This window comes from Neolamprologus multifasciatus, chromosome 1 (genome assembly GCF_963576455.1).
Source record: "Neolamprologus multifasciatus chromosome 1, fNeoMul1.2, whole genome shotgun sequence".
NCBI classification, from domain to species: domain Eukaryota; kingdom Metazoa; phylum Chordata; class Actinopteri; order Cichliformes; family Cichlidae; genus Neolamprologus; species Neolamprologus multifasciatus.
Window position 1 is genome coordinate 39,028,969 of NC_140439.1, and position 12,690 is coordinate 39,041,658.

At 45.2% G+C, this 12,690-nt stretch overlaps 1 protein-coding gene across 1 annotated transcript; it reads left to right on the top strand.

The window, feature by feature from the left end:
• Window positions 1–1,051: 1,051 nt before the first annotated feature.
• On the top strand, window positions 1,052–11,403 carry hdgfl3 (HDGF like 3). Its single transcript, XM_085160860.1, has 6 exons — window positions 1,052–1,326; window positions 4,074–4,150; window positions 5,393–5,531; window positions 5,644–5,805; window positions 7,636–7,770; window positions 10,047–11,403. Exons 1-6 carry the CDS (start codon window positions 1,243–1,245, stop codon window positions 10,071–10,073), a joined length of 624 nt encoding a protein of 207 aa, XP_085016986.1. The 5' UTR covers window positions 1,052–1,242; the 3' UTR covers window positions 10,074–11,403.
• Window positions 11,404–12,690: the final 1,287 nt, after the last annotated feature.

Consider the following 12,690-nt stretch of genomic DNA (forward strand, 5'->3'; position numbering starts at 1 on the left):
AATACCAAAACTGCAGTTCCTCTAACGTCCACCTGAGTCTGATCACTCTGAGGGAATGAGAGACATCATCAATAAAGCAGAGTGGAGCCTGCATTTGAATCCAGAGAAGCAGAGCATCAGATTTATCTTAAACTAGCAAGAAGCTAACATCTCGTCTTCACTGAAGCTCCTGAGCTAATGCACCAAAACCATGTCAAACAGGAAGTTACAGTGTGGAGCTGTGATAGGTCCACAGAGAAATCCAGACAGAGTTTGCAACACTCCTCAAAACTGCACAAAAGCCAAAAGATTGAACCTGAAGCAAAAAGCTGCAGAGAGATTAAAGCTAGAATGTTAGATTGCACTTTCATGAGGAACTTTCGTTTATGTATGTGTGCCACTGCAAAGCCAGATCTTCGTCTTTACATAGAAAGAAGAATCCAGTTGCAGTGTTTGGAGGAAAGCTGAGACTGAAGGAGTCACCTGGATGATGATGAACGTTTCTCCCACTGAAAACGTCCAGATGAACAGATTCAACTTTTGGGAATTTACTTACCTGGATTATTGAGCATGAATCAAGACATTTAAAAAAATAATAATTTACTTATCTTTTTTCATATTCACAAACGTAAGGTTCTTAACACAAAACTACATTTCCTCAATTTCTTGATGGAATTTGACAACTATACTGACACTATCAAACATTCTTCTAATCACAAAGCAATTACGACGTTATTAGTCTGCTTAAATTAAATATTCAGAGGCGTAATTAATGCGAGGCTCTGCTTTTTGTCTGTTTTTGTTCGCTCTCCCTGAACATCCATATTTTTTCTTCTGTGTTAAGCTTCTGAAATTATTTCGTGGAGTACATATTTTATTTAAATAAAATAATCAAATAAAAAAAATCAAATAAAGTTGATTTAAAAAAAATATAAACATTTCCAGCCACCGGTCAGCTGACGGATATTTAACCGGAAGTGTTTGCTGGGGACGTTCGAGCAGCAGTGCCGTTTTTATTCTGAAGGCCGGAAGTCGAGTCTTTCCCCCGCTGTGGCTCTCCGCGCTTCTTACGCTTCTTACGTAGGCCATTCCCGCCGCGTTTACGGCCGCCTCCGAGGGTAGCGGCAGCCCCGTCAGTCAGGCCCGTTTTCCGCCTTTCTTTAATTATTTCTGTCGGTGTGACTGCGGCGGGTAAACACTCCGATGGTCGTCGAGCCCCCGCGGCACTGAAGGACTGCACAGGCTCGGAGCTCCACCGCAGACATGGTTCGCCCTCGGCCGCGGGACTACAAGGCAGGAGATTTGGTTTTCGCGAAGATGAAGGGATACCCGCACTGGCCGGCCAGGGTGAGTCTGGGATGGGAGCGCGGGAGGCGGGGTCGGTGCGCGCGGTCCTGCCGCTGCTGCGGGAGCGGAGCCGCATTCTCTGCGCATTTGCGGCCCCGGGCAACGTCGGTGTGCGGGCATCTTACACCGAGTTCGGGGCCCTTAGCAGGGCTCCATTTTCTGCCAAACTGCGCTTCTCTCCGCGGCTCCCAGCTTCGCACTGCATGCGTGCGTGCGTGTGCGTGTTTTTATGTGTTTGTGATGTTAAACATGCACATGACCTCAGGTAACCCCGCTCACGCGCCGTTTTTCTCTCGCTGCTGTCCCACATCACTAAAACGAGCCCGTGCTTCAAACAGCTGGCTCGTGTATACCTGTATGTATACCTGCCACTCACGCAGCACGAGTGACCCACGGCCCCTGCAAGTCCTCACATGACTGCATTCACATAATGCATGAATGCACATTTATTTTCCTGCAGTCAGGAGTGACTGTGCACACCTGTGCTCACCTGGCGATGCTCAGGGACCGTGTGCAGGATGCTGATCCAAGTCTAAGAGAGAAAGTTTGGACCCTGTCAGGATGGTTTTGCTGTTTGAGGTTTGATCAAAGGTTCTTTTATAAAATGTGAGATAAAATCCTGACAGCAGGTTCAGGATGTTACCGACGTGATGGGCTCCTACAGTGCTTCAGCTTCCACCCTGCAGAAGGTGCAGCGAAGCACAGCGATATTTGTTATGTCCTCTAAAGTTTAGGAATATTTGACTGTAAAAGTGGATGAACGGGACACGCTCCACCCAAACTCCTGTCATTTCACAACAGAAGCTCTGATTCATGTCAGACTCGTGTGTCAGTGGGCAGGAGGTTCCTCCGTGCACAAGCAAAGTTTAAACACAAATGATTCATATATGAGAGCGTGTATGGATTCATCTACTCTTAGAGAGGTTTGACTGGGATTGCCAGAGGAACACCGACCCATTGGAAAGCTCTGACTGTACTGAAGGGTGGCTGTGGCTCAGGTGGTGCAGCAGGGCAATACTAATCAGAAGGTTGCTGGTTCAGTCCCAGTCTGCTCAGGTTGACATGCTTCCCTCTGGTGCATCCATCAGAGTTTGGATGCTAGAGCATGGAAAATGTGCTTTAAGTGCTCTGAGTGCAGAAGAACTCGCTATACAAGAATCAGAGCACATATAACATGTGGCTGCATCAGGTGGTTGAGTAGTGATCAGCTGATGGATAATGGCACAGAGAAAAACATGTCACTGTAACGTCTATTGGGCTGTTTCTCTAAAGCACGGGTGTCAAACATACGGCCCGGGGGCCTGTGAAAGTGTCGGCCTCATACCTTTGAATGGTTCTAGTTAGATGGGTTCTTGGTCCTGGGTGGAGGACTTCTCCATCAGTGTCCTCAGACTGCAGGTACTTTACTCACAGCATGTTTTCAGGAAGCTCATCTGTTTCTAATCTGACAGCACTCACATATAATTTATTGTATTTTTTATCCTCCCTACTTGTTTATCCATCTCCTGCTGTTTGTCCGAGTCGTTGCAGTCTAAGCAGCAGCGCTTCAAGCTCCCCGCCCACCTCCTCCACCTCACTGAGGCAGATTTTATTTACACAGCACCAAATCACAACAACAGTTGCCTCAAGGTGCTTTATATTGTACAGCAGACCCTACAATAATACGTACAGAGAAAAACCCAACAATCATATGACCCCCTATGAGCAGCACTTTGGCGACAGTGGGAAGGAAAAACTCCCTTTTAACAGGAAGAAACCTCCAACAGAACCAGGCTCAGGGAGGGGCGGGGCCATCTGCTGTGATTGGTTGGGGTGAGAGAAGGAAGACAGGATAAAGACATGCTGTGGAGGAGAGACAGAGATTAATAACAAGCATGAAACAGTGCAGAGAGGTCTGTGAACACATAGTGAGTGATGGAGAAATAATCTCCCCAGCGTGGCCTGGGTCTGCCCCAGGGTCTCACCCCCCGACATGCCCAGAACACCTCACCTGTGAGGCTCCACGCTCTGAATCACCTCCCCATCGTGGTGGAGGAGTTTGTGTGCCTTAGTCCCAGGTGAAGAGTTCACCTTCGGGTGGCTGTAGCTCAGGAGGTAGAGCTGGTCAAGGTTGGTGGTTCGATCCCTGGCTCCTGCATGTCAAGTATCCTTGGGCAAGATACTAACCCGAACTTGCTCTCCGATGCGTCCATCGGAGTATGAATGTGTATGGATGTCGTTAGAAAGCACTATGTATAGATAAAGTGAATGAGGCCTGTTGTATGCCTGTGAAGCATCAACATCATGAGTACCCTGCTCGGGGAGGGTGTGGCACTCTGTGGGCCTAAAGAAGCATCATCACTGCCCACAGGAGGCGCTGTGGGGACCGGGGGTTGGATCTACATGTATTTAATTATTTCATTTTAGCTGCTGAAAATTTATAGTGTGAAACTCCTCTAATGAAACATGAGTAGTGTCAGCGCCTTGCTTCATTCGTCCAACACGCTGTTTTATAACCAAACGCTCGTTTTGTTTTTATCTCTGCGTTTCGTGTCTGTTCTGTTTCCTGTAGAGAAATTTCTTCATTGAAACTCATGAATGTGTTAAAAATCCTCAAAGATAGAAACGATGCTTCTGTAACTGTTACTTTATAAATAAAGTTTGTTGTTTTCATCCTACCTCCTCCAACACGCTGACCTCGCTCCAGGCTTCTGTGACCTCGGTTGGTTATCGCTCTGATAAATATTCACTTTCTCTCTCTGCTTCAGATTGATGAGCTTCCTGAAGGAGCCGTCAAGCCACCTGCCAACAAATACCCCATCTTCTTCTTCGGGACCCACGAAACGTACGCACCTTTTTATTTTTCAACTTGTGTTTACGAGGCGAGCGGCAGCTGCAGCGCTCGGGTCCACGGGCCGGGAATCACGATATTTGATCCGAAATAAATCCAACTCGTGTTTGGCCTCCTACGGAGGGCGGTCCGTGGAAACCGGCTGCACAGGAGTTAAAATGTGTGTACACTCATATCCATGATATTAGCAGATTTATCGATTCATTGGCGTTTGTCTCGCTTTAACGTTCCAGTTGTAGATGATTTGAATTATTTACATGCTGAATTTTGACCTTTCCTCAAAACAAAACCACCAGAACTTTAATAAAACTCCAACTGAGAAAGTTTTTAAAGTCTGTGTTTATTTACTGCAGCATATAATAAAAATAATACCAGAATATAATTATATAGAGCATGAAAACATATCAACATGATGCACAGACCTTACAGGTAACACAGACTGGCTTTATACTGCTGCGTAGCTTCATCTGTAAACACATATACAGATGTTTTTGTTTATTTTCAATATTTTGTTGTACTTGTTACAATGGCAATAAAAATATTCTGATTTGTGGATCCGTTGTGTTCACCTGAAAGATTCCTGGTTTCAACCAGATTCCTGGGATTTAGAATCTCTGGAAGAGCCGTTCCATCCCTGATGAGTCATCTTTGAATATCAGGAGATTTATGCTTAATAGCCACACAGTGAAGGAACTGAAAGAGTTAAAAGATCAACATTTAAACACAGAAACAAAAAGTACTCAAGTACATGTACTTAGTTACTTTCAGTCTGGTGCTATCCATGCTCTCATCCAGTAAGATCAGCCCTGCTCATCACACATGATCACACACACTGTATATAAAAGATGGACATAGCATTGTCTCTGGTGTCCAGCAGGGGGCGCCTCCTCAGAAGTCTGAGAAGTAAAGAATGAATCTTGACGTTTGTTTTGTAAATAACGGTCCGGCTGGAGTCGGGAAGGAGACGAGGATCAAAAGAGGGAGCAGGCTCCACCGTGTGGTCATATTCAGCCGTCACACTTTACAAGTCAAATATTTATGGAGCTTCGTTTTCACTAAATTATCAAAAATATCACCAACCGGCGATGGAGCCGTCCAGATCGTCTCCTCAGAGCCTCGTGAAAACGCCGCATGTTCATCAATCAACTTCAGATGATTCAGTAAAGCCGCTCTGGATGTTTTTAATTATGATAACTGAAGTAAACCTGTCCGCTTCTTCTTCTGCGTCTTTTTCAGTGCATTCTTGGGTCCAAAGGATCTTCTTCCCTACAAGGAGTACAAAGACAAATTTGGCAAATCCAACAAGAGGAAAGGATTCAACGAGGGCCTGTGGGAGATTGAGAACAACCCCGGAGTGAAGTTCACCGGCTATCAGGTCAGTGGGCGCATCGTCGCATCAGAGAGAAGGAAGCTTCAAAGAAAAGCCTTTCACAATAAACATCCTCCTTTCAGCTTTTCTAATCAAACGCAGCGTTGTCTGCTCGCAGGCCATCCAGCAGCAGAGCTCGGCGGAGATGGAGGAGGGCGGGAACGCCGCTGATGGCAGCAGCGAGGGCGAAGAGGGCGACTCCGTCGAGGAGGAAGACGACAAGGAGAAACTGAAAGGAGACAAGACCGGGTCCAAACGGAAAAAGACGGCCAGCTCCAAGGTACCGTCCCGCAGACAGAGGAGTGCGACACGAGTCCGTGCTGCTTATTTCAGGTTGGGTTTGAGCAGGAGAGGTCATCAGCTGTGCCGCAGTAATCTGACCTGCTGGGGTCAAATGTTCCCACGGGCTCCGACAGCAGGCTGGAAACACGTTTTTAAATGAGAGTGACTCACTGTGGAGCCTCTGCTGGACATTAGTGGAACTGCAGGTTTCAGCTAAAAATCTGAGATGAATCGTCCAGATGTAAAGTCTGAGGCATTATTCTCGCGTTCGCCTGCTCTCCACAAACCCAACAATAAAGCTTTGGTCAGATATTTAAATGGATTTTCAGGGAGCTCGGTCTCCCTTCATCGCCGTGAACACACACGCGGTGATGTGGTGAGTGTGTTGACTCACATTACTCACTCGGGACCTAACAGATGATCGGTTTTGTGCTGTTTGAGGAACATTTCATGAAGCAGGGCGACGTGAATGTTTGATTTGTTGATGGTAACAAACGTCTGAAATAAAATCAGCTGATATCTGATGGATGCTGCAGAGGATCACCTGAAAGCCGCGTCGCAGACATCGTTTGAATCTCACGGCTAAATATTTTTTTAATTGCTCAAAATGAGTCTAAACCTTCATCTTTTGCCCTTCATTCACCCAGATGTTTGCCGCCCTCGCGGCAGCATCTTCTCCCGACGACCTTCCCGTATTTTTCACGTCCTCCGTCTTTTGTTTGACCTTTATTCTGGAGGAAAGCTCTCCCTCCCTCTCTCTCTGTGTTACTGTAGTCATGTTTAAGCTGCTGTAAATGGAGGCAGGTTGAAAAAGTCACTCGCATCCTGCTCCTCACTTAGCAACCACAGTTGCCTAGCAACTGGTCTCCATTACACACGGCACATGTGGTGCATCCGAAGGAATATGCTGCGCTCCCGGGAGCAGCGTGTGTGTGTGGTGTACATGTTTACACATCTTTGTGAGGACAACACATTGGAATGCTAGTCCAGGTCCCCACAAGTGTCAGGGTTACAGTTAAGTTTAGGGTAAAGGTTTGGGTTAGGCGTTCATCTTTGATGGTTCGGGTAAGGAGCTCGAGAAGGCATTATGTCAATGAGATGTCCTCACTCAGATATGAAAACGAGTGTGTGTGTGTGTGTGTGTTCATCAGATGGGGACAAAGAAACAGAAACGAGCTCATATTAAAGCTAAAATCATGTTTTCAGGTCTGGACTTTGACTCAGCTCATATGTAACTTTATCTATTTTATATAACGCAGTTACATAGTTGCAGAATTAGAGATGATTCCCTGTGAGCAGCACTTGGTGACAGTGGGAAAGAAGACAAACAGGAAGTGACCTCTATCAGAACCAGGGAGGGGCTGTCACTGAGTTTTGTTTTTGCTTTGCTGCCTGTTGTATCTGTTATGTCACACATAAGATTTCATTCATTTCTCGTCATAACCTGATTCATCACTTCTGTTAAAATGAGTTATTTGAGCAGACCTGCTGCTGCAGGAAGTCTTTGTGGAGCATACAGCCTAAGTGTTGGATGCTCCACAACACAACCAACAAAGATGTCCCTCAAGTCTTTCCACTTCTTTGAGCATTTCCTCACATTCATTCTTCCTGCAGAAATTGGCCTTTGTGGAATTTGTCTTTACATATTACATGTCAGTTTCTGGCGTAGGGTTTCAAAGGGGTTTGCAGTGAGTTGGGTTTTTTTAACCTTCCTGATCCGAGGCTTTTAAAGATATTTGCACTGATGTTTGGTTGTCCGGTTGAACTATGAGCTAAATGTCTGTAACTATGTGTAGTTTGTCTGCTGATGCTCGTTTTCCCGCCTCAGAAATCCTCAAAGCTGTCGAGGATCTCGTCTGGAGAGGACGACCTGGGGAAAGACGGGAAGGATGATGACCAGAAGAGCGGCTCGGAGGGAGGGGACCCTGACAACGACCTCATGCAGAACACCACCGACAGTAAGGTGGGAATAAAAGATGTTAGCACTCAGAGGCGAGAAAGGGGTTCGAGTTCATCCAAACTGATAAACAGGGTTTCAGTTGGAAGTGTGCGTTTCAACCCAAACCAAGTTGTTTTTACCCCTGATTTAAGTTACTGGGAAACTGTACACGAATAGAAAAGAACAAAAAAGATTTGTTCTATACATCCTTGCTACAAATTCAAGAAAGCTTCAAATATAAATGCGGACGATGCATTGACCTCTGCTGCTGTGTTTAATGACCGGTCCTCCCTGCTCCACACCAAACAGCTTTTTGATGACTGGGTCAGTTATAGGAGAACTTCTCTGCCACCGTTTGTGGCACATGAATATTTTTTACTACTCGTGGACCGTACCTCAGGGAATCCTAAGAAGATATTGAGGAAAAAGGGTGTAGAGCTCATTCAGGAGCAGATTGGACGAGCCTCCAGGTCGGAGATCCACTGGAGCCGTCTCTGGTTTTTGTTGCCAGTTACTCTTCAGGTTGTGGTTGGAAATGCGCCCTCGCAGCCACTGCAGCGTCAGTTTTTCTCGCTGGATGTTCTGGATTCTTACCGCTGTGCCCTCGCCGCTTGCATCGCCAAACCAGTGGCTGATCCCACGGTGCGGCTGGAGAGCAGACAAAGTGTTTGCTGTGAGTCTCACTGCGACCAGCTCGCGCTGACATGTTTTTGTTGGATTGGCCTTCTGAACATTCACTCCTTTGCCCATAAATCTTAATGAACTTTTAGCCTGAGGTCATCGAATCAAAACCTTTCAGTGGTCCCTCACACTTGTTTCAGATGCTTGTTTCGGACTGTGGAGTGCTCTGTGGAGACTTTTAACCCTTTAAGACCTACCATAGAACCAAGTCCGCCAGAGCTTATATTATATGTTTACATGCTGTGGAGCCATTTTTGGGAGCATTTCAAGTTGATATACATCAATACAACCATTACAACCTAAATTGTAATAATATGTCTGCATTAAGTGCATAGTAATTACATAAATTGCAAAAAAGTGCAATAAACTACAAAAAAATTGAAAATCGTTTTTGTTTTTTAACATATATTTCTAGTTAGAGAAATTTAAGAGGCTTATCCCTCAAAACTGTAAATACAAAAAAGTTGCACAAAATAGTTTCCCACCACAGGAAATTTATTTTGAGTGTCTTCATAGTTTTATTTTTGAAATACACCAATTTTTATACACTGCAGGAAAAACGAAAATAAATATTATTGTGCAAATTTGCAAAAAAGCAGCATCTGCATCAAAATAAACTATTTCCAGCAGTGCAATATGAGTCCTAAGCATCCCAGAAACCACACAGAAAGTCATAAAGTCAAACATAACTTTTAAAAACACCAGTATAGGCTCATGAGGCCTTGATGGTAAAAAAAACTACATTTTCCGCGAAAATGACGTCACTTCCAGTTTCGGGCAGGTCATGGCGGACATGCAAAAGTTCGCGCTGACGTCTATTCTAATGTAGGAAGTGTTATGAACAGCTGATCGGATCGGCAAAGCGTGTTTCTGGAATATTATGTTTTTGTTGCTGCAAGTGCTTTTTATGCAGTTTTTGCAAAGTTATATGTGGAAGGAAACTGTGACCGAGGACAAGCTGATGGCATAAGATGTAAGTACAACTCCTCCGGTTTCATATGCAAAACAAATTATTGTGCTAGCTCACGTGGTTGCAGAGCTACCGGGATTTAAAAATAGTTACGCAAAACAGAGCGTGCCGCTCTGACCGGCTTTAAAGGGTTAAGAAGCAGCTAAAGCTTTATTTCACAAAGCTTTTAATTAGACCAAGGCTTAAATGCTTTTATGAGACATTTATGACTGTGTTGTGTTTTGCAACCAACAATCCAACGTGGTAGCCAACATAGCTGTTCAGCTTTCTTTGTACACTCCGTGTGTAGCTGGCTATTGGTCTGACTGCACTGTGCCAAGTGTAACGTTTGGTGTAGGGTCGGAGTTCAGGAGCTGGGCTCGGCCCTCTACTTCCAATGAAAGGAAGATTTCATGCTTTAGCAATCAGAGACACTTTGGACAATTTCATGCTCCCAACTATGTGTGGACGGTTTGGGGATGGCCACTTCCTGTTCCAGCACCAGTGCAAAAAGCAGGTCCATAAAGACTTGGACTGGTGTGGTTGACTGGCCTGCACAGAGTCCTCACAAATGGTCAAAAAGCCGATGGATTACACATGAAATGTGCTGAATGTGCCTGAGACGAGTCTGCTTCAGCTTTTCTGAACACGCTGTCTTTTCCTCCCTCAGAACCAGCTGCTCTTAGAGGAACACTAGAGGGGAAATCGTCGTGTGTAGCTGCGACGTTGGGACGGTGACCCCACGACATGATTTCTCATCAGCACCACCTGCTGGCTGCCATCGACACCTCCACTTCCTGTTCTTCAGTGTGTGTTTGTATGAAAGATGCACCCTTACTGATGCTGGTATCAGCCTCCACGTTGGTACCAGGCTTGAGACTGGGCATTACGTCACACGGGTTATTTCTCAGCACTCTCACTTAATCCCAGGAGAAGCCTCGAAAATCAACGGCTGAAGGTTGTAATTAGTTTCACGCGATGATTTGAAGGATATTTTAAGTGGCATTAAGTACATGTAAACCTTTAGGAGCTTCGATACCATAACGTGTGTTTTTAATGGAGCTTTATTTTTGATTTGATTTGTTTCTACTCGGCCTGAGGCGACAGCGATGTGCTTTAATCTACTGTGTTTAAGCTTCACATCTGATTTAGGAGCGTAAAGTTTTAGCTTTAGTCCAAACCGTGAATCTCAGACGGACACGCAGGTCTGAGCAACAGCTGCGTTAGCCAATCAGTGTTTGTGATGTCATCACAGAGCGCTCTCCTGCCAACATCGACAACATTTAAAAACCACCGAATATAAATAAATATTTTTTGTGATTCAGTGTGTTAATAATAAAAACTTGGATTAGTTACAAAGTAACAAATTATTCTTTCGACTATGCAAAAATTAAAAAGTCAAACTAAGCACATTTTTTTCAGCATGTTTAAAGATATTTATCAATCAAACCTATAAAGTTAAAGATTTCCTCTATAAATGTGTCTGTTTGAGGGGAAACTGGCAGATAAACAGCTGCTTTACACAAACAAGAACAAATATGTCATATTAACAGAAGATGTAGGTATCAGGTAACACCAGCAAGAAAAATATTACTTTTAAACTGTGGCAGGAAGTGTGAGCGTGTTTGCACACGTGTACAGATCAGGCAGTGACCGTGTGCACAGTAAGCTACCTGTAGTTGCTCAGGTGAGCTGGCCAGCTGCTGTGAATGCTTATTGGTTGTGTTAGCATTTTTTCGGTGTTGCCGTCCGACTCACGTTGATCTCCGCACGTCTTTTTTCCCCTCGTTTTGATGACATCAGCAGCAGGGCTCTCTAAATCCTAAATGCTGATTGGCTGAAGCAGATGTTGTTCCAGAGGTGTGATCCAGATGTTGACCACAGTTAAAATGTTCTGTGTTGGTGTTATTGTGGAGGTAGCTAACAGCCCAGCAGAATGAACCTGCTGAAAATTCACAAAAGCACAGAAAAACTCAAAGATTTCGCCCAGCTCGCTTCGATCCGACTGCACCTTCCGAACAATCAGCTGTTCGTACTGACCCGACCGTCCGAGCTCGCTTTATTCAAAAGGAAACCCCGGTGCAGTCTGACGACAGAGCTGAAGCCGTCTGGATTTATTTATAGCTCTGCTGTAGCTAACCAGCTGTAACCGCAGCGTGTTTTTAGTGTAATTGAATCCATTTTAAAGGATGAATGTAAACAATGGTTAATGAAAGCTAGGCTGACTAAAGCAAACCCAGTATAAGCATTTCTGTCGCGCTGTGCCGGTAACGGTAAATGTTTCGGCACATTCAGCGTTAGTTCATGTTTTTCTTATATCAGCAAAAAGCTGCAGGCGTCACTGAAACGTCTGTGACTGAAATCAGTGAGAGCTCAGAGGAAACACAACAACATGAGTGTGTGTTTCTGTGGGTGTCATTCAGGCTCCAGAGTGAACACGATGTGAAACGCCCAGATTTATCTCCTCACACGCTGACGCAGTGCTGTTTATGTTTGTACGCTCAGGCCTGTAAGTTATTGGATCATTTTGCTTCTGCACATCACAGACTGAGCAGGCTGGAATAAGCTCCTCCCTTTTTAACAACAGCTTTTGTCTGATTGGCTGTAGACTGTATGAGTGAGGGACTCATGAGAACACAATCTCCAAATTAAACGATAAGACCCGAGACGCCGACTGACACCATAAGTGTTACTGACCTCCCATTTTCTCATAGACGTCGATCAGATTGGAGAGATGTCGCCCCCTGGTGATCGTTGGAGAGAATGCAAGTTTAATTTAAGCTGGCGTCCGCTGTGGTGTGTGTGAAACTGCAGAGCTTGTGTCCACAAACTTACGGTCCTGACCTGCCTCCTAACTGCTGAAAAACGACTTTTTACATGTACTACTTCCTGTAGTTTGTCGCACACAGTAGAAATACAGTAGAAATACAGTAGAAATACAGTATTGGTGCATCTGTGCTTGCTCTGCGACTTGGATGTGATCACAAGGTTCTGAGAACTCGTCCAGAAACGTCACCTGATATAAATTCGCTGATATCCAGCTTACCTGCTCAGTTTAAATCAACCTCGACCTGTTTCTGGTCCACGTGTCTCCTGCGATGCACGAGGCTCTGTTTAATGTGCTGCAGACCTTTGACCTTTGACACGCTGTCCCGGACACCAAATACCTGAACGCTCGGCGCTTGTTCGCAGCGAGTAGTCCAAACCGCAGAGGAGCAGATTAACGACTGGCCTCGTGCTGTGGGCGTTTGGTCCATTGTCAGCGTCTTCTTCCAGCCACGTGATGGCGTTTGCTTCCGCCCAGCAGGGACTCG

Coding starts and splice junctions, on each gene's coding strand:
- hdgfl3 (XM_085160860.1), top strand. CDS start 1,243: ATGGTTCGCCCTCGGCCGCGGGACTACAAGGCAGGAGATTTGGTTTTC. Junction 1,327..4,073: donor ACCCGCACTGGCCGGCCAGG/GTGAGTCTGGGA, acceptor TCTCTGCTTCAG/ATTGATGAGCTTCCTGAAGG. Junction 5,806..7,635: donor AAAAGACGGCCAGCTCCAAG/GTACCGTCCCGC, acceptor TTCCCGCCTCAG/AAATCCTCAAAGCTGTCGAG.